At 42.4% G+C, this 21,843-nt stretch overlaps 3 protein-coding genes across 4 annotated transcripts; all 3 read right to left on the reverse strand.

Moving 5' to 3' along the window:
- Positions 1 to 13: 13 nt before the first annotated feature.
- On the reverse strand, positions 14 to 5,936 carry chga (chromogranin A). The gene is made up of 8 exons (XM_028953053.1): positions 5,818 to 5,936; positions 5,678 to 5,724; positions 5,224 to 5,317; positions 4,712 to 4,780; positions 4,084 to 4,167; positions 3,160 to 3,387; positions 1,695 to 2,044; positions 14 to 603 (listed from the first exon to the last, which is right to left on the reverse strand). Exons 1-8 carry the CDS (start codon positions 5,861 to 5,863, stop codon positions 520 to 522), a joined length of 1,002 nt encoding a protein of 333 aa, XP_028808886.1. The 5' UTR covers positions 5,864 to 5,936; the 3' UTR covers positions 14 to 519.
- A 5,847-nt stretch (positions 5,937 to 11,783) lies between these two features.
- LOC114763756 (phospholipase B1, membrane-associated-like) lies at positions 11,784 to 18,649 on the reverse strand. Of its 2 annotated transcripts, XM_028953509.1 has the most exons (8): positions 18,597 to 18,649; positions 18,451 to 18,516; positions 18,275 to 18,366; positions 17,829 to 17,910; positions 14,432 to 14,533; positions 12,885 to 12,980; positions 12,737 to 12,808; positions 11,784 to 12,066 (listed from the first exon to the last, which is right to left on the reverse strand). In XM_028953509.1, exons 1-8 carry the CDS (start codon positions 18,627 to 18,629, stop codon positions 11,917 to 11,919), a joined length of 693 nt encoding a protein of 230 aa, XP_028809342.1. In that variant the 5' UTR covers positions 18,630 to 18,649; the 3' UTR covers positions 11,784 to 11,916. The 2 variants fall into 2 exon arrangements, with proteins under 2 accessions (XP_028809342.1, XP_028809343.1); XM_028953510.1 differs by lacking the exon at positions 12,737 to 12,808.
- Positions 18,650 to 19,192: 543 nt separating this feature from the next.
- LOC114763710 (phospholipase B1, membrane-associated-like) lies at positions 19,193 to 20,649 on the reverse strand. Its single transcript, XM_028953466.1, has 7 exons — positions 20,585 to 20,649; positions 20,361 to 20,425; positions 20,189 to 20,279; positions 20,048 to 20,106; positions 19,893 to 19,960; positions 19,724 to 19,767; positions 19,193 to 19,317 (listed from the first exon to the last, which is right to left on the reverse strand). Exons 1-7 carry the CDS (start codon positions 20,640 to 20,642, stop codon positions 19,193 to 19,195), a joined length of 510 nt encoding a protein of 169 aa, XP_028809299.1. The 5' UTR covers positions 20,643 to 20,649.
- Between the last annotated feature and the right edge of the window lie 1,194 nt (positions 20,650 to 21,843).

Raw genomic sequence — 21,843 nt, forward strand, 5'->3', positions numbered from 1 at the left:
ACCAGGGCCAAAATACTGTATAACTATTTATTTGTTTTTCTTATGGCTTTTTTAACTACAGTTCTCATTTATTTAAAAATGTTCAATTATTGCGTGTGGATCTTTGAGAGCCCGAATTATTAAGAACAAGATCCTAGAAAGAAACGTGTTACCTTAACATTTGCATATACACAATTTTACACAGTTGCCAAAGAGTTATTCATAACATGACTGGATCATATTATTGATCATAAGGAAAGGTCGTCCAAAGCTGTACAGAAGCAAGCAGGATGCTGTTGTCAAGCTGAAGCAGTAAGTGGAGACAGAGGCTAAATCTGCAGAGAGAGTTTGAAGTCTTTAGACATCTCCGCAGGCTCCCCTTAAAAGTGTCAGAAGAGTGAGAGATGACGGTAGAAAAAGGCCAGAATGACCTTGTGACCTCTCTGAAGAGGAGAAGACAGCAGGGCTTTGCCTTGCGTGGACGGACTGACGCCTAGTGCTGGACGGCTAAATTGGGGTAAGGAGGCCTTCCGATGGACTTCAGCCTTTTCGTAGCTCATGGAGCTTCTGAGCCACATTTTCCAGCTCGGACTCGATGGCAGCTAGACTCTCGATCTCATGGTCCTGGAGGTGAAGAGAACAAAAAATGGATAAGATCAGTTCTACACCAGTTAGGCAATCATTTACTAAACTGTTTAAGCCAAGTAATAACATCTAAAATGGACTGAAATGACTGAAGAATGACTGAAGTCCTTCTTTTTGGACCCTCCACAAATGTAACTTCAGTTCTGGAACAGATCGCTCCCCTCTCTGCTTTTATAAAGCCTTGTGTCAGGAATCTTGGTGTCCTTGAGCTCCGCATCGATAAGCAAATTAACTCCGTTGTCAGAGCGGGTTTTTTCCAACTGCGTCATATGCTCTCCCACACAGACCTAGAAAAAGTTCGATTATTGCAATGGCTTATTTGCAGGTCTAAATAAGTCCTCGATTGCCCGCCTGCAATGTATTTTAACCAATACAAAGAAAAGAGACCATATTAAATTGGTTTTAGAGTCGCTACACTGGCTACCAGTTGATCTCAGAATTAAGTTCAAAATTTTACTCATTGTCTTTAAAGCACTAAATGGCCAGGCTCCTGCATATATTGCTAACTTACTCCAAAAGAAAACTTCAGACAAAACCCTAAGAACATCTAATGAGCATCTAAAAACCTTTATACCCAGCTGTGGTTTTTTATGTATTTTTATTATTTATTATTATATTTTTTATGTACTTCTTTATTTCTTGTTTTACTCTTGATGGTAATTTTATCCTCACCCATTGTTCTATTCAGTGAATTATTTCTTATATGTACAGCACTTTGGTGAACAGCTTTCTGTTTTTTAAAATGTGCTTTATAAATATATATATTTTTTTATTATTATTATTTAGCACCAACCAAACAGCTTTGCGTTCACATTGTATAATTACATACAGTAATATGAATTTGGTGTCATCAAGCAAATATATTAGGTGTCAGATGGAAAGAATTATTAAAACTCGCATAACAATCTAGCCTGTTTTTGCTCGAAAATTTGACAAAGGATTGTTTATACAGCGATTGCTTAATTTGAGCAAAAGTCTGCAGGGTTTTTTTTTTTTTTGCACTGTGAGTACTTTCACTTTAGCTGGGTGGCATTTTTTAATTGCCTTTTAATGAGAACGATTTGTCTTACCTCTGCCTTCCTGCTAGCGCTCCCTTCCTCCTCCCTTTGGTCCTTGGGATGCCTCTGCACCATCATCTGGAGCTCCTGCTCCTCTGAGTTCTCGTGCCCTGGACTCAGCGCCTCCTTGGAGTGATGGGACGCCTCCTCTGCTTCTTCCGCTCGCTTCTCGCCGACTCTCATCCAATGCTTCGCATCAGCTTCTTCCTCCATGTTCTTCTTCTGCTCCTCCCCCTCAGCGGAGGGGGTCCTCCTCACTCCTACCTCTTCCCCGCCTTCATTTCCCCCCTTTTCTTCTTCAGGACTTCTCCTCTCCTCTGAAGTCCCTTCTAGGCTTTGCGTGTTCGAGACAGTTTTGCTTGCTGTGGAAGAAAAACACCGTCTGTCCATCTGTCCAAGTCGCTGTTATCTAACATAAGCAACATCTGTTTAATGGACTGCGCTGCTGAACAAACGCGTCTGCGGACCACCGGCATGTCCACAACTATACAAAAGTATAGTCACATGATGCGGCCAAGATGGTCAAATAATTGTCATGAATAATACTGTTGCCATAAGAATAAGAGGATCAGAGCCCGTTTCATACGGGCTGAAAGATTTTTTTCTAAATTAAATATGTCTGTTGTTTTATACTTTTGTAACTGAGCCGATGGAATTATTACAGGTATTAATAAATCAATGATGGTTCTAGCTATATAAAAAAAACATCAAATAAGGATTAACTGCAGGTAAGACACACAGCGGTGTGTGTTGGCACACTCTACCAATATCTGATTCTGGTACAGACAGAACCGACGGGGCAGAGTGGTCCAGGTTGATATCGTACTGTGCTGTACTACACGGATATCACACAACAAACAGGTGTGTTAAACACACAACCACCTTCAACAGAACACACTCAGCCTGGCAGCATCTGGCCTTTAATCCGTCTTCCAGCCAGGCACTTACTGGACGTCCCTCCGGCCCACCAAACAGACCTCATTACGCCCACACCCCCTACTGATCCGCTGGTTACCCCAAAAACACACACGTAAACATACAAAGATGACGTTAAACATACACATCCTGGATGTAATCTGAATATTGTTGATTCTGCAGTACAGTCTGCATTACGATCAGGATGTGTGTAAATTAGGGAGACATTTTCTATTTATAATATGTTTTACGTTACGTATTGACAGAAATGACGAAGTAGGGTGTGGGAGAGCTGTCAATCAATGGGCTCCTCCCATTTAAAAAAGGTCACTGACATCACCGCCCGAAAGAAAATAAGTAATACCAAGTGGTTTCATCTGGAATCCCGAACCGCCAAGGTGCCACTGAGGTCCACTTGAGGTCCCCTTATACCATTAAGGGTTAAATGCAGGGGACACATTTCATTCACTTTTACATTCGTGAACAAGCCCCACACTGACTAGTGCCAGTATGCAAACAGTGTCCCTAAAGAGTACATTTTGTGGTGCACAGGTGACCCTACCTTTCTCGTGGTGAGCTCCACCCTTCTCCAGCTCTTCCTCCGACTGGTTCATGGAATCTGAGATGTGATTGCTGGGATTCCTCTCGTCGTACTCCTCTCTTTCCCTGATGATGTCGTTGTGCTCCTGCGACTCACCGTCAGCCGCCACTCCTTCTAATTCCTGGCCCCTCTTTACCGCTTGGGAGGGCGTTTCTCCGGGGCGTTCCACTGCTGACAGCATGGAATGGTCTGTTTCATTAGGACAGAAATGGGTGGTGTTACGATGAGCAACGCCAAACTCTGCATGCCCCGCCGCACTGGCACTGGCACGAGTGGCAGCTTCCAGGACTGCGGAATTCTGTCCTCGCGCACAGAAAGAGTAGGTGTAAGTGAGTCACGCATTGTGAGCGATGCTTCGCCCAGAAATAAGCATGTCGTGGGGCAGCGACGTGGAATGGAGGACAGCTGGAGACGAGCAGAAGCTCTCTCTCGTTTTTTATACAGGAACTTTTGGGAGGGGGAATGTTTCTCTGCTGCGTTTGGGTTTGTGTGCTGGTTTTTGAAGGAGGCATTTTGGGGTAAATGGGAGAATAATGCAGTAAAGTTTGAGTTTTGTGTGTTTTTTCTGCTGCGTGCGGTGCTGTCGTCTCTGTGTACTCTACACTGGCAGGACATCTAGCGCTGGCATGGCAGTATTATTAGCATTATTACACAGTAATAAGAAATAAACAAACATGTCGTCCCAAACAGAAGCAGACACTGTCAGGTGCTAGAAACCGACAAACTGGTGAATCAAAATCAGCCTCACACACACACACACACACACACACACACACACAGGCAACCTAAATCCCTCTCTGTACAGATTTAAAACCGTGGATGGAATTTCCTCCAAGGCCCCAGCATAAAAAAAATCCAAATCATGTCTGAAAAAGATCTGATCACCTGGGATCCCCTCCATATCCTCAGAATCCAGAGTCACGTGTTCAGTCATAGCGGCCTGGTTCTGATTGGCCCTCCCACTGGCACCTATGTTAGAGCACCAAGGTCGCATTAGGTCACAAATTTTACAAACATAATGACATAGTTGTGTCATCATCCATCATCAGTGGGTTGTTAATGGTGATAAAGGGGTTACACGACCAACACGAACTATTTATATATATATATATATATATATATATATATATACACACACACATACACACACACACAGACACATATATATTTTTGTGTGTGTGTTTAGGAAATCATCATCATACTAAATGATGAGAATGAAGAGATCTTGCCTGATGATTCTCCAAAGTTTGACCTTCCTGTTAATAAAAATGTCCCGTATGAGCGGCACCTGCTGCACATTATTTCACATCAACGTTCTCCATAGGAAGGAAACATCTATTTGGGGTTTGATGCGTCTACTCATTTATGTCCCAGTTTTACATTGCTGAAAAAAATATATGTTATGTAGTAAACAAATACAGCAAAAGGTTTCATATTTGAGCCTCCTTGAAGTTGTGAATCGACCGTCAGATCCATGGATGGGGTCTGTGGCGCATTTCCACTCGTTCCTCACCTTCCACAGCGATGTCCTGCAGCTCTCTGAGGAAGTTGCGGTGGCGCAGGACGGAAACGAGCCTTTCGTCTGCAACAGCACAGAAGGGGAAAACGTGACGGGCCTGGCGCTCTCCTCGCGTTGGACTCAGCACTTCGCTTTCGTCTGTGGGAGTTAATTTGCTCGGCGTATTTACAGCCTCGCTGCCCGTTAATCATTTTGGCCGGGAGAGCGAGCGGGTGCTGGTGAAATACGGCCGAGTCCAGCTTTTCCGCTTTCTGCTGACCGAGAACTCTCTCTCTCTCTCTCCCTCTCTCTCTCTCTCTCTCGTTTTCATGTCAACTCCACCTTCCCTCCCTCCCTGCCAAACGCTCCATCCGTCCCGAGGTGTTTCATTTCTCTTCCTCCGGCCACATCAGTAACTCTACCCGAGAGCGTCGGTGTTTCCAGCCACGTGATTGGTCAGGGGAGGAAAAGGTCACCGTGGCGTCGGGCGGGACCGGGCCGAGGGCGCGGCGGGGCACGAAACTCACCACTCCGGAGGGTTTCCAGACACTGCTGACTGACGGGGAGCGGGCGGGGCCTGGAGAGGACGTCCGCCATGACCTCCACGATGCACTTCATCACCTGCACAGACCAAGGGTGCCGCGCCCCTCAAATCAGTGTCTTCTAAACATATTTTTCCCTGCAGGAACCAAGACAGTCTGTTATGTAAGGTGATTTTGACTGATTCGTATTATTTTCGGTATTTGTGAGCTGCGGCACTTTCAGCCGAAGTTGTGCTAGTGTCAGATGTTCTGGTCTCTCGGGTTTCCAGTGGTCTGCTGCCCTTCTGGCGCCACATGTCCCAGGTTATTGATTCTTCTTAAAATGAACTATGGGGGCTCAGTTTACGTACCAGCAGTAAACGAACCTTCCCGCCACTGTGTGTGTGTGTAATAGAACGTTCTGTCTGTAATACTGAACAGCCTCCCCCGTGTACGTTACCTCCACGTCGTCGTTTTCCACCGGAGCAGGAACGGGAGCTGCGGCCGCTGCGTGGGGGGAAAGTCGAGGCTTCAGTACACGCACCAGCCGCCTGGAGTAGAAGCAGCAGCCGCTGTCCGCGGTGCTGAGCGAGTTCTTACCGGAGTGCAGCAGAGCCGCCAGGAGAAGGCAGCCGCGGGCGGCCATGGTGGACGGCGAGGACGGCGAGGCGGGCTTCTGTCGACGCGCTGCGACGCTCGGCTGCTGCCGCTGCTGCTGCGGGCGCCCGGGCTTTTATAGGGACGTGACGTCACCGCCGGGCCCCGCCTTCCTCCCGCTCACTTCTCAGTTCTTCTCGTTTCTCGTCCAATAACGATGCTGCCTCGCTCACACACTCGCTCCTGCAGGCACTGTCCTAGAGGACACGCGTTCACAAACGGCGGGAGGAAACCGGAGAACCCGGAGAGCCAACACGGGGAGAAAGGAGTTATTACAAGATTTTATTTAAGTGCTCATGTCTGTGCACTTTTCAGTCCCTCGACAGTTTCTCGTTTTCGGAATCGCAGCAGTAAATGCAATTCAAGTTGACCAAGTTTAGCCTGTCATCATCATTATGATCAGTAGTATCGTAGTTGCTGCCAACCCAGCTACTGGGGACTAGTTCTTGAGTGACTTTTTTGTGGAAGGATTCAATTAAGTGAAGTAAAGATGATCAAGATGCTTAATTGTACACTCCAAACCTTTCATAGAAAAGACTGAACAATTGCTTTTGCTGGTATTTTATGGCATGTTGATTTTGAGGGTGTGGACTAGGAAGGAATATTCACATTTCAAGGTTTTGAAAAATACATATATATTTTTTATTTTATGAAGACACAATGAGACGTAAATGAGGCTCATATTATTAAAAACAGCCATTGAACCAAAACCACACTTTTATAACCACATCATAAAGCAGTTAACTAGTTGAGTTACTGGAGGTTGTTTGATTTGATCACAGCTGTATTAAAGATGATTGAGATTCTTATAGTATCTAATAGGTACCACATTCATTAAAATTGTGGTCATAGAGTGAAAGAGATGTGATTGTCATTGTGATACACTGCAGAACAGCACACGGTGACACAACAAAATGTGTCCTCTGCATTTAACCCTCCCCCTTGGTGAGCAGTGGGCAGCCATGACAGGCGCCCGGGGAGCAGTGTGTGGGGACGGTGCTTCGCTCAGTGGCACCTTGGCGGATCGGGATTCGAACCGGCAACCTTCTGATTATGGGGTTCCTTCCTTAAGCGTTAGGCCACCGCTGACTCAAAAATGTGTTATTAATTAATTTATGTTTTAGTTAATAATTCGTCAATAATAGTTAATAATAATAATTTAGTAAATAATTCATGTTTTAGATTAATTAATGTTTTAATGATTGAGAGCTCTTTAACTATTATAATATTGACTATCCACTTGTTAAGTTATTTGTTTGGCAATACAGTAGCATTACATTAGATTTTTTTGAAGACATTTATATGCAAATTGGTTCCATATTGATTGATATTTTACATAACCCTAAAAGAAATGACAAGTCAAATGTTGCTGCAGTCTTTTCATTAGTTTCAGTTTTAGTTTCTGTAGCATGCATAAATGATGCGTCATGGTTGGATGGTGCTTCCTCATGTCTGTACATGTGCTAAATTGCGCTGGTTTAATATGACGTCTGCCGACTGCATCTACAGTTTGACAGGTCCTCTGACAATAACATAAAAATCACTGAATGCTTTTAAATGCTGAAGAAGGCCCTTACACGCACACACACACACACACACACACACACACACACACACCTGCAGATCTGTACATGAGACAAACAGCATCCCTGCTTCTCTGAAAGTTGACACTGGTATCTGTTGACTGAAGGCCTGTGTTGCTAGGACACCAGTTATTAAAATCCTATGCCATTATTTTGCAGTATTTCTGCTCTGCATTTTCCAAACAAGCGACACAATATGACACTCATGTTCCACGGAAAAATCCTTTGAGCCACAGATACGGCGCCGTGTGTGTAATCAAGACCGCCATAAATCAATAATCTGCTCCTTTTCTGCTAATCAAATATCCACTAGCAGCAGCAAGTAATTTACACAGAGCAGGAGTCTCACTGTGCTACGGTGATACAAACTGACCCGGTTCGCAGGCCAGGTCAAAGGGACCCTGAGGGTCCTACATCACGTCAAACCAGGCTTGCCATTTCTATCAGTTGTAGTTGGTTTGACATCACCTATGTTTAGAGAAATTAATGGATTTATTTTAATTCTTAAAAATGGGCCCGATTGTGAGGTGATCTGTACCTTCATCCTTTCGTCCAGCAGCATTACAGAAACCTCCTGGTCAGAAAACCCTGGTCAGACGTGACTGGTGGAAGCCAAGTGCGTAACACACATGTACCACATGATCATACAGCTGCATTCAACTAAATGGGTTAGAAAAGTGTTTTTTAGTTTGTTAATATGTGCTGCTTGAACTGTTTTATTAGCCCTTTGCTAATAAATGGCTGCAATTCTAATTTTGGTTTTAAATCTAGTGAGAAAAGTACACAAATGTTATTCTTTAACAGAAAGAAAGAAAGAAAGAAAGAAAGAAAGAAAGAAATTCCTGCTATTTAACTCAAACAAGCACACACATGACCCAAACCAAATAATACTAACTCAAAATCACAGAGACATGAACTAGGCAAAAACCCGACCCTCGCCAGCCCCCCACACACAAAGAGACAAAGCAAACATTTAAAATGAATCCCCCTCAGATCCCCGAAGAAATGGTACAGTGTAATCTGGCTTCTTCTGGATTCAAGCCTCCTTAGTGCCTAGTCCCATCTTGTGCCACACAGGAAGTGTCCTGAGAAGGACCGCCCTCAACACCCCTGCTAACATAATTAATGGGAAAACATTGCATTTCTTGTTTAGCCCTACAGGTTTATGCTGAACACTTTTACTATCATTCACTCATGTTCATGTTTTGGGGCAGTGGTGGCCTAGCGGTTAAGGAAGCGGCCCCATAATCAGAAGGTTCGAATCCCAAGCTGCCAAGGTGCCACTGAGGTGCCACTGAGCAAAGCACCGTCCCCACACACTGCTCCCCGGGCGATTGTCATGGCTGCCCACTGCTCACCAAGGCTGATGGTTAAAAGCAGAGGACACATTTCATTGTGCCGCCGTGTGCTGTGCTGTAGTGTAGTGTAATGACAATCACTTCACTTTCACTTCATGAGCATCTCATGAAGCGGCTTTTGATGATGACAATAGTGAACAAAGCAGCCATGAAGGTAAAAGACTGAAAAAACAGATTAATCAAACATACTTCACTTTCTTGGTGGTTGGTTTTATACACCTGTGGCAGTGGAATTGAGTGGAACACCTGAACTCAATAGTTTTGGAGGGCCTGTCCCAATATGCTAGGTAAAAAATAGTTTTACATGCTTTAAACATTTTACTGGCAAACAGATTTGGATTTCCGATTTTCAGCTGGATGGGGTTGGAGAAGCTGGAAAAACAGATTCATCCAACATACTTCACTTTCTCCTGATACAACCAATACTAAATATGTTTCCTGCATTGGATTCTAACTGTGGCGGTTAGTTTCCATAACATAGTAGATGCGTATGCACTACTGGTAATGCACTATTTAAAATAAAAGAAATAAAAAGTTATATCAAAGTAAACTGTGCAGTGGATTATTTTAATGATGGCTATCATTAACTACACATAATACGATAAACGAATAAAGTGCAGAAGGTGTTTGAGTAAAATTCACTTATTAATGCTAACGTGAGTCAACCAACTTAATTCAGCACAGGACTAATGAACTTTATTTCACAGAACCTGGAATTTGGGATTTAGCTTCATGTATAAGTTTTCAGTCGGAATGAGGTCCAGTATTGAGCTGGCCTCTCCATTACCTCTGGAATCAATATTTTCCTCAATACATTCCTCATGTTTGTGGTCATCATTTTCTACATGCGAGATCATCTGTTTAAATAACGGATCCATAATCCCAGATATTTATGAATAGGTCCATCACTGTGGTATGAAAAACCTCCCTATCCCTATGAGCCACGTACTGTGGCTTGATTTCCGTCGCCATTGGGTACTGATGACCAATTTGCCATCCCAAGTCCATAGAACAATCCGCCTCTTCTCTTCAGGGCAAACAAAGTGTCTGCACGGGCCTTTTTTTACAAAAAGGGTGCTTCACAGGAGCTTCTCACTGATAGTTCAGCTTTGATTAAGCGTCTTCTGACTGTAGCAGTGAATTCAAGTCATTCTTTCTTTCAGAAGGGGATGTTTGGCTGGATCTTGAAATTATTTTGATGGTTATATTGATGGAATTATTCTGATGCAATTTGGACAGTAGTTGCTTCTTTTGATATTGAAACTCATAACTCATGGTATGAGATCCCTTTTCATCAGCCTGAATTCTGCTCGACTCTGGAGATTCAGGGTCACCAAGCGATCTTTGTTTTCTGCCATGCATGTACTGCAATGAATGAACACTGTTGTCTGTAGGGGCAGAAGTAAGGTGACCTCTACAAATCTCAACATCTTCATGACTTCTTCACAAATAATTTGTAATGGGTCGGAAATTGTAACCCAGAGGTGGAATCAACTGGAACCACGGTTGTGAGGGAATGGCCTCCATTATATGGACACCCATCAATCATTCAAGCCTGGATTTTTATCCAGCCTATGGAAATTTTAAACCATCTGAGATCAATTTAGGATCACTTGTTTGTACATTTATCCATCTTAAGTCAAATTTTAATCAAATACACTTTTTTGTCCAAACAGTGGAACAATCTCAATCTGGTTGATTTACGTCTTCCTTAATAAGACCATTAAGGGTGTGAATGAATGAAAACTCTGCACTATTATTTTGAACATCCCCCCAAGTCAATGAATGAGTGCAGTAAGTTATGTCATGAAAGTCAGGTCTATTATTTTAAATACTTTTTTTTCAAGCAGAAATATCAGGTTATATCATGCTATTGGTATGTATTTGGGCTTTCAATCTCTAACCAGAAAGTTGTTGCAAATTATTGCCAGAAAAGTGATCTGCGAGTGGGTGGTGATGGAGTGTCATCAGACAATCTGCGCCGAGCCGGTTCTTCCCTGCTGCGTGTCACTGGCAAGAAGGAATGATCTGGAACTCGGGACGCATGTTTGGTTCTAACGCTCCTCTGTGTGTTTAAGCGCCATGTTACATGTACAACGTCTTCCAAGCTCTGTTAATCATTCACCGAACGCAACGTTTGATGGGAATCCGTGTGGGCTGGTTCCTGTCAGAATGCTTTGATGGTCAAGTTGAGTTGAGATACCCTTTGGCTTTAATTAAATGTTGTAATTCAATGATATTTTTTTCCTATTTCACAACTCACAGAGGACCTTGTGGGCAAGACAATGGAGGCCGAATGACGTCAGTGTTTGTGTACCGCTGTTTGCTCAAGCGGGGGGGGGGCTATCACATGAAACCAACTGAGATGCCTTCTTTTATTGGAGAAAACACCTGGACATTCATATATTCGAGGAGAAATGAACAGTTGGACAAAAACAGCAGACAAAGGGCAGAGCAAACAGTGGAACCTGTGGCCCATGTCAAGCGCACAATGGAAAACTGTATCTTCCCTGCCTAACGCAAGCAGACCATCCGTGTCCTAATTCAGACCCACCACACACAGTGACTGGCACTCAGATTTTATTTCAGGTCAGGCGGCCGTCAGACCCACTCATCTCATTACTTTAACTTGGTTTACCTGGAAGCACGCTTTTAAAAGCCACACCATTGTTCAGCTCCTTTCAGTCCCCGTCCTTTCACAGCTAAATGTATTATGGAGACATCGTGTTCAGCTAAATTGGACCTGCACCTGCTTCCCTTTGAGCGGTTCGCTTTTGTTTCCGAACCATTTCTTGTTGAATAGCCTCCGATCATGCGTGCTGCTGGAATGTTCACTTATCTTTAGCTCACGACATTTGGACACGAGCCGTTCTTCTTCTGTTTCAATATGTTGTATGAGGACGTCTTTCTCCATCTACTGACAAATGCAGTTTTTCCATAACCCTCCTCCAATCATGGCAGTGGATGCACATGCACGTCCTCTAGTGGTCGCTTTTTGTTCTGCGAGTTTGAGAGAAGGGCAAATGGGCTTGATCGGGAAGGTTGCAGCAGCACTTCAAATTGTCAGATGCCCTCCAGCCCGGAAGGAGAGGAGCTTTTAGTTACAAAGAGGATAAGAGGAGGAGGCAGATAAGAGCGAGGAGGAATGGAAAGATGACACCCGGCAGACGGCAGGAGGATGTTGTGCTGCCAGACGGAGTGGACTGGTTTATTTTGGAGGAACTGGGTCTTGTGTAAATGTATGGATGATCCTAAAGGTGGTAAAAGAAAGTGAGAAGATCAGACAAAGAATATTCAACATGCCTGAATAAAAAAAAATGTCACTTGACCTCTACGACCTGAGGTTTAATAATGATATGGAATAATTGAATATATTAAAATGATGAACTAAATGCAACACTGAAATGGTTTTAATGGATTAATGGTACACTTGCTGTGTGATCAATATGAAATAATAATAAGAATTCAACACAATCAATTATTAAAAACCTGATAAAGGTACACCATACTTCTTTCCAAGGATTTAAAAAGGCTGAGAGTTGCGAAAAAACGTAAAATATGTTTTTTTATTTCTAGAAAAACTAATTGTTGCTTAATAACTTTTGACACCACTAACTATTTTGGCAAATAAATGTGCTTTAATTGTGCTATGTGATTTTCATGGCCTCCCACTTACCCTTGTTGTCATTTGCCACTGCTAATGGTTGACCGTATAATATTTAGTACTAATAAATTGACTTGCTTAGGTGGAATTTGTAGAAGCAGCCTGCATGTCTTGGTGGTTGGTTTTATACACCTGTGGCAGTGGAAGTGACCGGAACACCTGAACTCAAGGATTTTGGAGGACCTGTCTGTATCCGTTCAGCCCAAAAAATTTACACTCAAAATTTTATTGCCAAACAGATTTGGAATTCATCCTACCGGGGATGGACATTTGAGCTGGATGGGGTTGGAGAAACTCTCAACCATGAACTTGGCTTCCTCGGGCTGAAACTTTTGGGAAAAGGGCAGAAAAAAAAGAAAATAACTCATATTCATAATATTATTGTGGCTAATCTGATCAACTCACCATGTTGTTCCAGAGGCCTTTAGCCAGTTCCTCATGTCCCTTCATGGTGAAGTGAAAACAGTCTGGGGTGAAGAAGCTCATGTCAATCTTCCCATTCTGAACATATATAAAATTAAATTAAATTAAATCATCAGATGGTCAACCAATCGAACCATCAGCCAGAGAGTCATTTGAATCCAGAGGAAGTGCTGAGTTACTAAACTTGGTAAAACACTGGATAATTAAAATACTTTCAGATTTTCTGTTTACTCTACATTACATTTAAAACAAGCAGTAAAATTCACATAACTGAATCAATATATTTGTATACAGTGGGTATGGAAAGTATTCAGACCCCCTTAAATTGTTCACTCTTTGTTATATTACAGCCATTTGTTAAAATCCTTTTAAAAAACTGAAATATCACAACAGGACACATCATAAAAAGCAACTCAATTACCTCCACAACCACAATTCTACACAACAACCACCACCTAAGTATTCAGACCCTTTGCTGTCACCCTCATATATTTAAATTGGGTTCTGACAATTTCTTCTGATCCTCTAATCAAGTCCAATCTGTGTTTGATTATACTGATTGGACTTGATTAGGAAAGCCACACCCCTGTCTATATAAGACCTTACAGCTCACAATGCACGTCAGAGCAAATGAGAATCATGAGGTCAAAGGAACTGTCTGGAGAGCTCAGAGACAGAATTGTGGCAAGGCACAGATATAGGGCCACGGTTACAAAAAAAATCTGCTGCACTTAAGGTTCATAAGAGCACAGTGGCCTCCATTTCCTTTCCTTGAGCTGGCTGTCTGGCCAAACTGAGCTATCGTGGAGAAGGTGAGATAGGTAAAGAAGAACCCAAAGATCAATGTGGCTGGGCTCCAGAAATGCAGTCAGGAGATGGGAGAAAGTTGCAGTAAGTCAACCATCACTGCAGCCCTCCACCAGACAGGGCTTTATGGCAGAGTGGCTCTCCTAAGTGTAAGACACGTGAAAGCCCACATGGAATTTGCTAAAAAAAACAAACACCTGAAGGACTCCAGGATGGTGAGAAATAAGATCCTCTGGTCTTATTTTGGCCTTAATTCTAAGTGGTATCTGTGGAGAAAACCAGGCACTGCTCATCGCCTGTCCAATACAGTCCTAACAGTGAAGCATCATACTGTGGGGTGTTTTGCAGCTGGAGGGACAGGACGACTGGTTGCAATATAGGGAAAGATGAATGTTGCCAAGTACAGGGATATCCTGGACGAATACTTGTTGCATCCTTACCAAAAAGACTCTTGGATGTATTAGATCAAAAGGCTGCTTCCACTAAATACTTAAAATCATGTAATATTTCAGTTTTTTTTTTTATTAATAAATCTGCCAAAATGTGATCAATTCTGTGTTTTTCTGTCAATATGGGCTGCTGTGTGTACATTAATGAAGAAAAAAATTAACTTAAATTATTTTAGCAAATGGCTGTAATATAACAAAGAGTGAAAATTTAAGGAAGTCTGAATACTTTCCGTACCCACTGTATCAATCTATTGATCTCCCACTGAAACACACCGTGAGTCTTGGGGGGTCTGCATGTTTGAGGAAGGGCTGGAGAACCACAGAAAAATCTTCTTTAAAGAAACGGTTGCTGTACAGGAGCTGCTCGAGTCTTTTCTGGGACAAAAAATAGTGGCATCTTAGCAAAACGTGGTGCTATGCACACAACTACGACCACAACAACAACACAAACTGCCTCCACCACCCCCACATTAGCAACCACCACCTCTACAACCACCACCACAACAGGAAAACCTCACAAAAAGCAACTCAATTACCTCCACAACCACAAATCTACACAACAATAACCACCTCTACAACCACCACCACAACAGGAAACCTCTCAAAAACCGACCCAAATGCCTCCACCCAAAAATACCACACAAATAACTCCACAACAGCCACCATTGCCATAACAAACACCTCCACAACCATGTAAACAACCACAACTACCTACCCAGCCACCACAATTATTACCACAACAACATAAACTACCTTCAAAACACATCAACAACAACTACCTATACAACCACAACAACAGGACACATCATAAAAAGCAACTCAATTACCTCCACAACCACAAATCTACACAACAACCACCTCTACAACCACCACTGCCATAACAATTACCTCCACTACAAAACAACTACAACTATCTACACAACCACAACAATTATTACCACAACAACATAAACTACCTTCAAAACACATCAACAACAACTACCTATACAACCACAACAACAGGACACATCATAAAAAGCAACTCAATTACCTCCACAACCACAAATCTACACAACAACAACCACCTCTACAACCACCACTGCCATAACAATTACCTCCACCACAAAACAACTACAACTATCTACACAACCACAACAACATAAACTACCTTCAAAACACATCAACAACAACTACCTATACAACCACAACAACAGGACACATCATAAAAAGCAACTCAATTACCTCCACAACCACAAATCTACACAACAACCACCTCTACAACCACCACTGCCATAACAATTACCTCCACTACAAAACAACTACAACTATCTACACAACCACAACAATTATTACCACAACAACATAAACTACCTTCAAAACACATCAACAACAACTACCTATACAACCACAACAACAGGACACATCATAAAAAGCAACTCAATTACCTCCACAACCACAAATCTACACAACAACAACCACCTCTACAACCACCACTGCCATAACAATTACCTCCACCACAAAACAACTACAACTATCTACACAACCACAACAACATAAACTACCTTCAAAACACATCAACAACAACTACCTATACAACCACAACAGGACACATCATAAAAAGCAACTCAATTACCTCCACAACCACAAATCTACACAACAACAACCACCTCTACAACCACCACTGCCATAACAATTACCTCCACCACAAAACAACTACAACTATCTACACAACCACAACAACATAAACTACCTTCAAAACACATCAACAACAACTACCTATACAACCACAACAGGACACATCATAAAAAGCAACTCAATTACCTCCACAACCACAAATCTACACAACAACAACCACCTCTACAACCACCACTGCCATAACAATTACCTCCACCACAAAACAACTACAACTATCTACACAACCACAACAACATAAACTACCTTCAAAACACATCAACAACAACTACCTATACAACCACAACAGGACACATCATAAAAAGCAACTCAATTACCTACACAACCACAAATCTACACAACAACCACCACCTCTACAACCACCACTGCCATAACAATTACATCCACCACAAAACAACTACAACTATCTACACAACCACCACATTTATTACCTACCATCAAATACCATCAGAACAACATAAACTTAACAACAACTACCTACACAAGAACCTGTTGAGTGAGTTAATTTTCATGTTATCCTTTATTAATTGACTAGTAATTCCTTTATGTTTGTCCTTTATTCCTTTGTTGCCCTTTATTGCATCCAGGAAGTATTCACAGCACATAATTTTTTTGTTGCAGAAAATAAGTATTCACAGCCTTTGTCGATGCACCTTTGGCAGCAATTATAGTCTTTTTGAATATGATGTCACAAGCTTGGTACACCTATCCTTGTCCAGTTTCATGCATTCCTCTTTGCAGAACCTCTTAAATTCCATCAGAATGGCTGGGAAGCATTTGGTGCAGCCGTTTTAAGATCTCGTTTAACATCTCTGAGTTGCTCAATCAGATTCAAGTCTGGACTCTGGTTGGGCCACTCAAGGACATTTACAGAGTTGTCCTGAAGCCACTCCTTTGATATCTTGGCTGTGTGCTTAGGGTCATTGTCTTGCTGAAAGATGAACCGTCGCTCCAGACCGAGTTCAAGAGCGCTCTGGAGCAGGTTTTCATCTGTACATTTCTGCAGTCATCTTACCCTCTATCCTGACTAGCCTCCCAGTTCCTGCAGCTGAAAAACATCCCCATAGCATGATGTTGCCACCACAATGCTTCACTGTAGGTGCCTGGTTTCCTCCTAAGGTTATGCCTGACATTCACATTATTTTTAATACATTTGCCAAAACCTCAAGTAAATTTTTTCATGTTGCCATGATGGGGTGTTGTGTGTAGAATTCTAAGGAAATTGAATTTAATCAATCAGAGATGTGCTGTGAATCATTTCTGGGTGCACTGTATGTCATTATATGACATGCAGTGCTGATATCTGCTGTATAAAAGGAACAGACCGACTATTCAGACAATCCTGTACTGCTGTTCTGACCTATCACGAATAAAAGCCTTCTCAACTCTGGTCTAACGAGTCAATGGGATACTTCCCAATTTCCGTAACACAACCACAACAAGAAGCATCACGAAAAGCTATTCAGTCACCTCCACAACCACAAATACCACTCAAGTGAAGTGAAAGTCATTATGAAGTAAGGCTGGGAGAGCACACAGTGACACGGTGACTCCTCTGCTTTTAACCCTCACCCTCGGTGAGCAGTGGGCGGCCATGACAGTTGTGTGTGGGGTCGGTGCTTTGCTCAATGGCACCTTGATGCTCGGGATTTGACCCAGCAACCTTCCAATTACAGGGTCTGCTTCCTTACCCACTAGGCTACCACAACTAACTCCACAACAGCAGCATAAACTACAATTGCCACCACAACCACCTCTGCCACAACAACTATCTCCACAACAATCACCACAACAACCACCACATCAAAAACTACAATTACCACCACAGCCACAATAACTACCTTCACAACCACCCCCACAACCACAAACACCACACTTACCACTATAACTAACCTCCACAATCACCATTTTTGTCATCATCACTACAAACAACAGTAATATGGTTTAATTCAATATAAAATCCGAGCTTCTGAATAATAAAAACTGACATCTGACACACCTGATACTCCAGGTTGACCTCAATCAGCTCCTTCAGGTCAATAGATCCGGTGGCAGGTTTTACAAGACAAGAACAGAAAGATCTGTCAAAGCAAAGGGTCAAGGGTCAAAGCTGCATGCTGTTGCAAACATATAGCAGCATTGCACCAATGCAGGGGCAGCTTTTGTTCATCTGCAGCTTCATTGTTCAGTGTGTGTTGTTCTGCGATACAATTTCCAAACACAAACAGCATGTGGATTTGCATCAGCTTTACGGCTCAAGGAAATAAATTACAAACTAAAGCTGAAACTTAATTCAAATTAAATTTAAATTCAAATTCAAATTAAATATCCAACTTAACTTTTCATGAGCACATCTGAACAGGCCACACTGAGAATTGTTGACAGGATTTTTGTTTTTTTAGATTCAGCCGTGTCACATGGGTGCCGAGGTCAAAGGTCACATACCGTTGTAGCAGGCAGCCAGGGGTTGGCTTCTGGACCTCCCTCAGGGTCTCCATGGGCAGAATCTGAACAACATTGACTATCATGCGGGGAACCTGCGCCACAGAACGTTGCAAGCAGTTGCAAGTTTGGGTTTATAGAACATTTTGGGACGTAACGGATGTAGCGTTCTGTCTCACCTCAGTCATGAGCATCTCCAAAGACACGGTCATGTAATAAACAAAGTTTTCCACAGAGTACAGAGACTAAGAGGAGTGAACACAGGGAGGATTAGAGATCACTTCGTATATATCGACTACCCCCCATCTTTTACCTGGTCTCGTACCTTGTCTTTGCAGTAGTCGCAGATGTCGTTCATGCCTATTAGGATAGTCAGGAGTTTCCAGTCCTCGTCAAAGTTCAGTCCCTGTAATTTTACATCTCTTTACATTTTGGCCAAAATGTCTCTTTACTGCATTTGGACGACAGTGATGAAGATCTCACCTCATATGTTTTCAGTGAATCAATAAGATGTCTGACCTGCCCGGGAAGATTACTGAAATGAAGGAAAGGTGTTTTTTTAGTGAGCAGCGTCAGGGCAAATCATTCATATAGTTTCAGGAATTATAGCGAAAATGCAACGCCCTGGTGCAACAATGCAAGATGATTTTATTTTACAGGATTTATGCAAATAAACAGATGAAACGAGAAAGAAGCAGTTAATCTGTAGATTAACATCAGTATGTTGAAGAAGAAGAAACTAGTTACTACCAAGAATTTTAATTCACGAAATCCACCTAGGACACCTAGCGAATGACTAGAGCTACATATGGCTTTACATCTAATAAAGTGCCTAGAGAGATCTTTCAAGTGGACCAAAAGGAGTTTTTCTGTGAAAAAACAACATTCCAAAAGAAATCCGAAGCCAAATGACACAGATACTTACAAAGTGTTATGTCCCGTAACTGCCAGGTTAAAGCCGGTTTCACTGAGAGGCGCTGGGGTGCCGTGGACAGTCTTTTTTGGGGCGGGGCCAATCAGGGTGGGATTGAACAGTCTGATGATGTCTATGGCAAGATTTTTTTTTGATCTAGTCAAGCTCAAAACATGGTTGTGGATTTAACAGTAATGCTTCCATTAACCATAAGTAATCGGAATGTCCAGTAATCGGAAGGTTGCTGGGTCAAATCCCGAGGTGCCACTGAGCAGTCAGTGGCGGTTCAGGAATTGAACTTCTAGGCCACTTACCCTCTAGGCCGCCATTATATGGTTTTACACTTTTGTGGTATTTCAGGAGATATTGTCAAATGACATTTTAAAATTCGTGGCAGTGGTGTTTTCCATGACAACAACAAGTGTTTGATGGAAACAGGGCTATCGGAAATGTAGTCCTTTTGAAATAGTGTTTTATAGACATTACTGAAAATGTACAGAATATATTTACATTATGTTTAGGTTTGTAAATGAACCTACTTGCAAGTGTGATGACATCTTCGAAAGAGCCATGTCCTCCAATGCTGCAAGAACCAGAATTCCGTGTTTTTCCATGTCCAAATCAAACATCAAAAACATGTAAACGGATGAAAAGTAGCAGACAGTGTTTCAATATCATAAAATACTATTTCTGAGTTGAGGGGTTTACCTCCATGACACATGACGGAATTCTATAGGTATCCCCAATACATTTGTTGCATTTGCGCCAATAGCAGTCTGCAAAAAGAAATGCTCACAGCACGTTTTTTATAAACCGCACAGGTTTTTTTGTGTTTAATGGACATGCGCTATCCTGTCGCTCACCGTCAGGGAATCACCAAGCGCTGCGATGACTCGGATGTCTGCTGCCTTCACCAGATCCACTGCAACAGACAACAGGGCGTTGTTATATAGAAAAAAAACTGTGTCAGGATCAAAAGCCATGTCAGATGCTTAATGTCTGACCTGAGGTTGGTATGGAAGGAGAGGGGCTCATATCAGGGCAATGGAACAGGGGATGTTTAAAACTGTCTGGCCTGGTTTTTTCTGGAAACTCCTGGTGGTTTAGAAGATAAGAGGGTTAAAAAAAAACTGAACTGAGGGTTTATTAGCATCCATTAAAATATTCCACTCTCACCTTCCTGAGGGCTTCCTCGCTATAGTGACGTATCCCTTCTTCATACTCCCACAGCCAGACGCCACCTGGGAGGACAGTGAACAGTTTCCACAAATGTCTTCGGTTGAATCCTGAACACGCCCTCCTCAAACCATATTGATACTGTACATGCTGTTATCTGCTGTCTCACCGAAACACACACACACACACACACATTGCGAGATCTGGCTGCTTCCAGCACTTACCTCGGGCAGGGCAGGGGGCTAGCATGCACGTTACCACGGCAATCAAAAGCCACTGCATGGTCCGGCTTTCCCAACGGGAGAGCACAATGTGGTGCACATGGCATGGCCGGGGTCATTATATCAGGGCCCCCACCCAAAACAGCTGAGTGACCAGTCCGGGCTGGCACAGTGAAAGAGCTCCATCTATACAAGCAATTCAACGGGCCGCCACCCGGCCGCGGAGACAGAAAAACGCAGCCAGGCACACAACCAGTTACAGATCAGGCAATATCAATGACACAGGAGGTTCATTTGGGTGACTGGTCTGCACAGTGTCCTTAACTGCTGTTAAAAAAAAAAATTAATCCTCGAATGAAACCAGGCTGTGACCTCGGTGTCGGAAACTGTCTCCTGGGGTGAGTTGGATATTTTGAAAGTGGAAATGGTGAAAAATGTGCTTCTTTCCATGCAGTATCTAGCTGAACAAGTTCCACTGCAGAGGAGGCAGTGCATTAGGGTCTGTAAACCAGATGGGTTAACTTGTCATATATGAATGAATCTATTTGTTGTTTTTCTAAATTGCAGTGTTCATTGCTGAGATTTAAAATCTCCCACTCAAACATTTGACTGTATATAGCGACAATGAGCATGGCCTTCTATCTTTGTAAATGTTTAAATGTATTTATTTGATATATTTTTGACTTATTAGTTACTCTCAGACAAGTGTACCCAGGGGTTGAAGGGGAAGAGGTGTTTACTGTGTTTACAAAAAAAACTATTAAAAGAGGAATATTTTTTTAAACAGTTATGAGTAGCATAATGCCTCGGTTCTCTGACACTTCAGGACTCCCTCTAGTGGACTGCAGCAGTGACAGTGGATGACAATAATAACTAATATTCAGATTAGGGGAAAAAAAAAAAAAGAAGTTACTTTGGCCTACACTACTGTATTTTAATATCAGTGATAATGGCAGCACTTCTGGATTTTAAAAGTTCTAAATTAGAAATACCCTTCAAAAGTTCATGGTCATTTAGAAAACATGAAAAGGATTTAAATAGGAATACTACAAAAATAACAAAAATCATTGTACCCACATCTGCTGATGCACTAGATACTACCATAGTGTGATTTTGGCAACTTTTTTCAACTGGACTTAAAAAAGGGGTTTCTAATATTGACAAATGATTTTTAAAATGACAGAAAAAAAAAATATTCCCTTTGACTAAATGTTGCTGATAAAGCTCCTCTCCATATGAATCATTATCAGGCATTTATGAAC

The sequence above is a fragment of the Denticeps clupeoides genome, chromosome 14 (assembly GCF_900700375.1).
Source record: "Denticeps clupeoides chromosome 14, fDenClu1.1, whole genome shotgun sequence".
In the NCBI taxonomy this organism is placed as follows: Eukaryota; Metazoa; Chordata; class Actinopteri; order Clupeiformes; family Denticipitidae; genus Denticeps; species Denticeps clupeoides.

What these genes read in the sequence shown, in the direction of transcription:
- LOC114763756 (XM_028953509.1), bottom strand. Translation starts at nt 18,629, where the DNA reads ATGAACGACATCTGCGACTACTGCAAAGACAAG. An exon ending in AAGGCCTCTGGAACAACATG is followed by an intron (nt 12,809 to 12,884) that starts GTGAGTTGATCA and finishes TTTTCCCAAAAG; the next exon opens with TTTCAGCCCGAGGAAGCCAA. An exon ending in AGCTCAAATGTCCATCCCCG is followed by an intron (nt 12,067 to 12,736) that starts GTAGGATGAATT and finishes TACCACCTTTAG; the next exon opens with GATCATCCATACATTTACAC.
- chga (XM_028953053.1), bottom strand. Translation starts at nt 5,863, where the DNA reads ATGGCCGCCCGCGGCTGCCTTCTCCTGGCGGCTCTGCTGCACTCCG. An exon ending in GGATATGGAGGGGATCCCAG is followed by an intron (nt 3,388 to 4,083) that starts GTGATCAGATCT and finishes CTAATGAAACAG; the next exon opens with ACCATTCCATGCTGTCAGCA. An exon ending in TGGAGCTCACCACGAGAAAG is followed by an intron (nt 2,045 to 3,159) that starts GTAGGGTCACCT and finishes TTTCTTCCACAG; the next exon opens with CAAGCAAAACTGTCTCGAAC.
- LOC114763710 (XM_028953466.1), bottom strand. Translation starts at nt 20,642, where the DNA reads ATGCAGTGGCTTTTGATTGCCGTGGTAACGTGCATGCTAGCCCCCTGC. An exon ending in AGCCCCCTGCCCTGCCCGAG is followed by an intron (nt 20,426 to 20,584) that starts GTAAGTGCTGGA and finishes CTGTCCTCCCAG; the next exon opens with GTGGCGTCTGGCTGTGGGAG. An exon ending in CGCTTGGTGATTCCCTGACG is followed by an intron (nt 19,961 to 20,047) that starts GTGAGCGACAGG and finishes TTCTTTTTGCAG; the next exon opens with ACTGCTATTGGCGCAAATGC.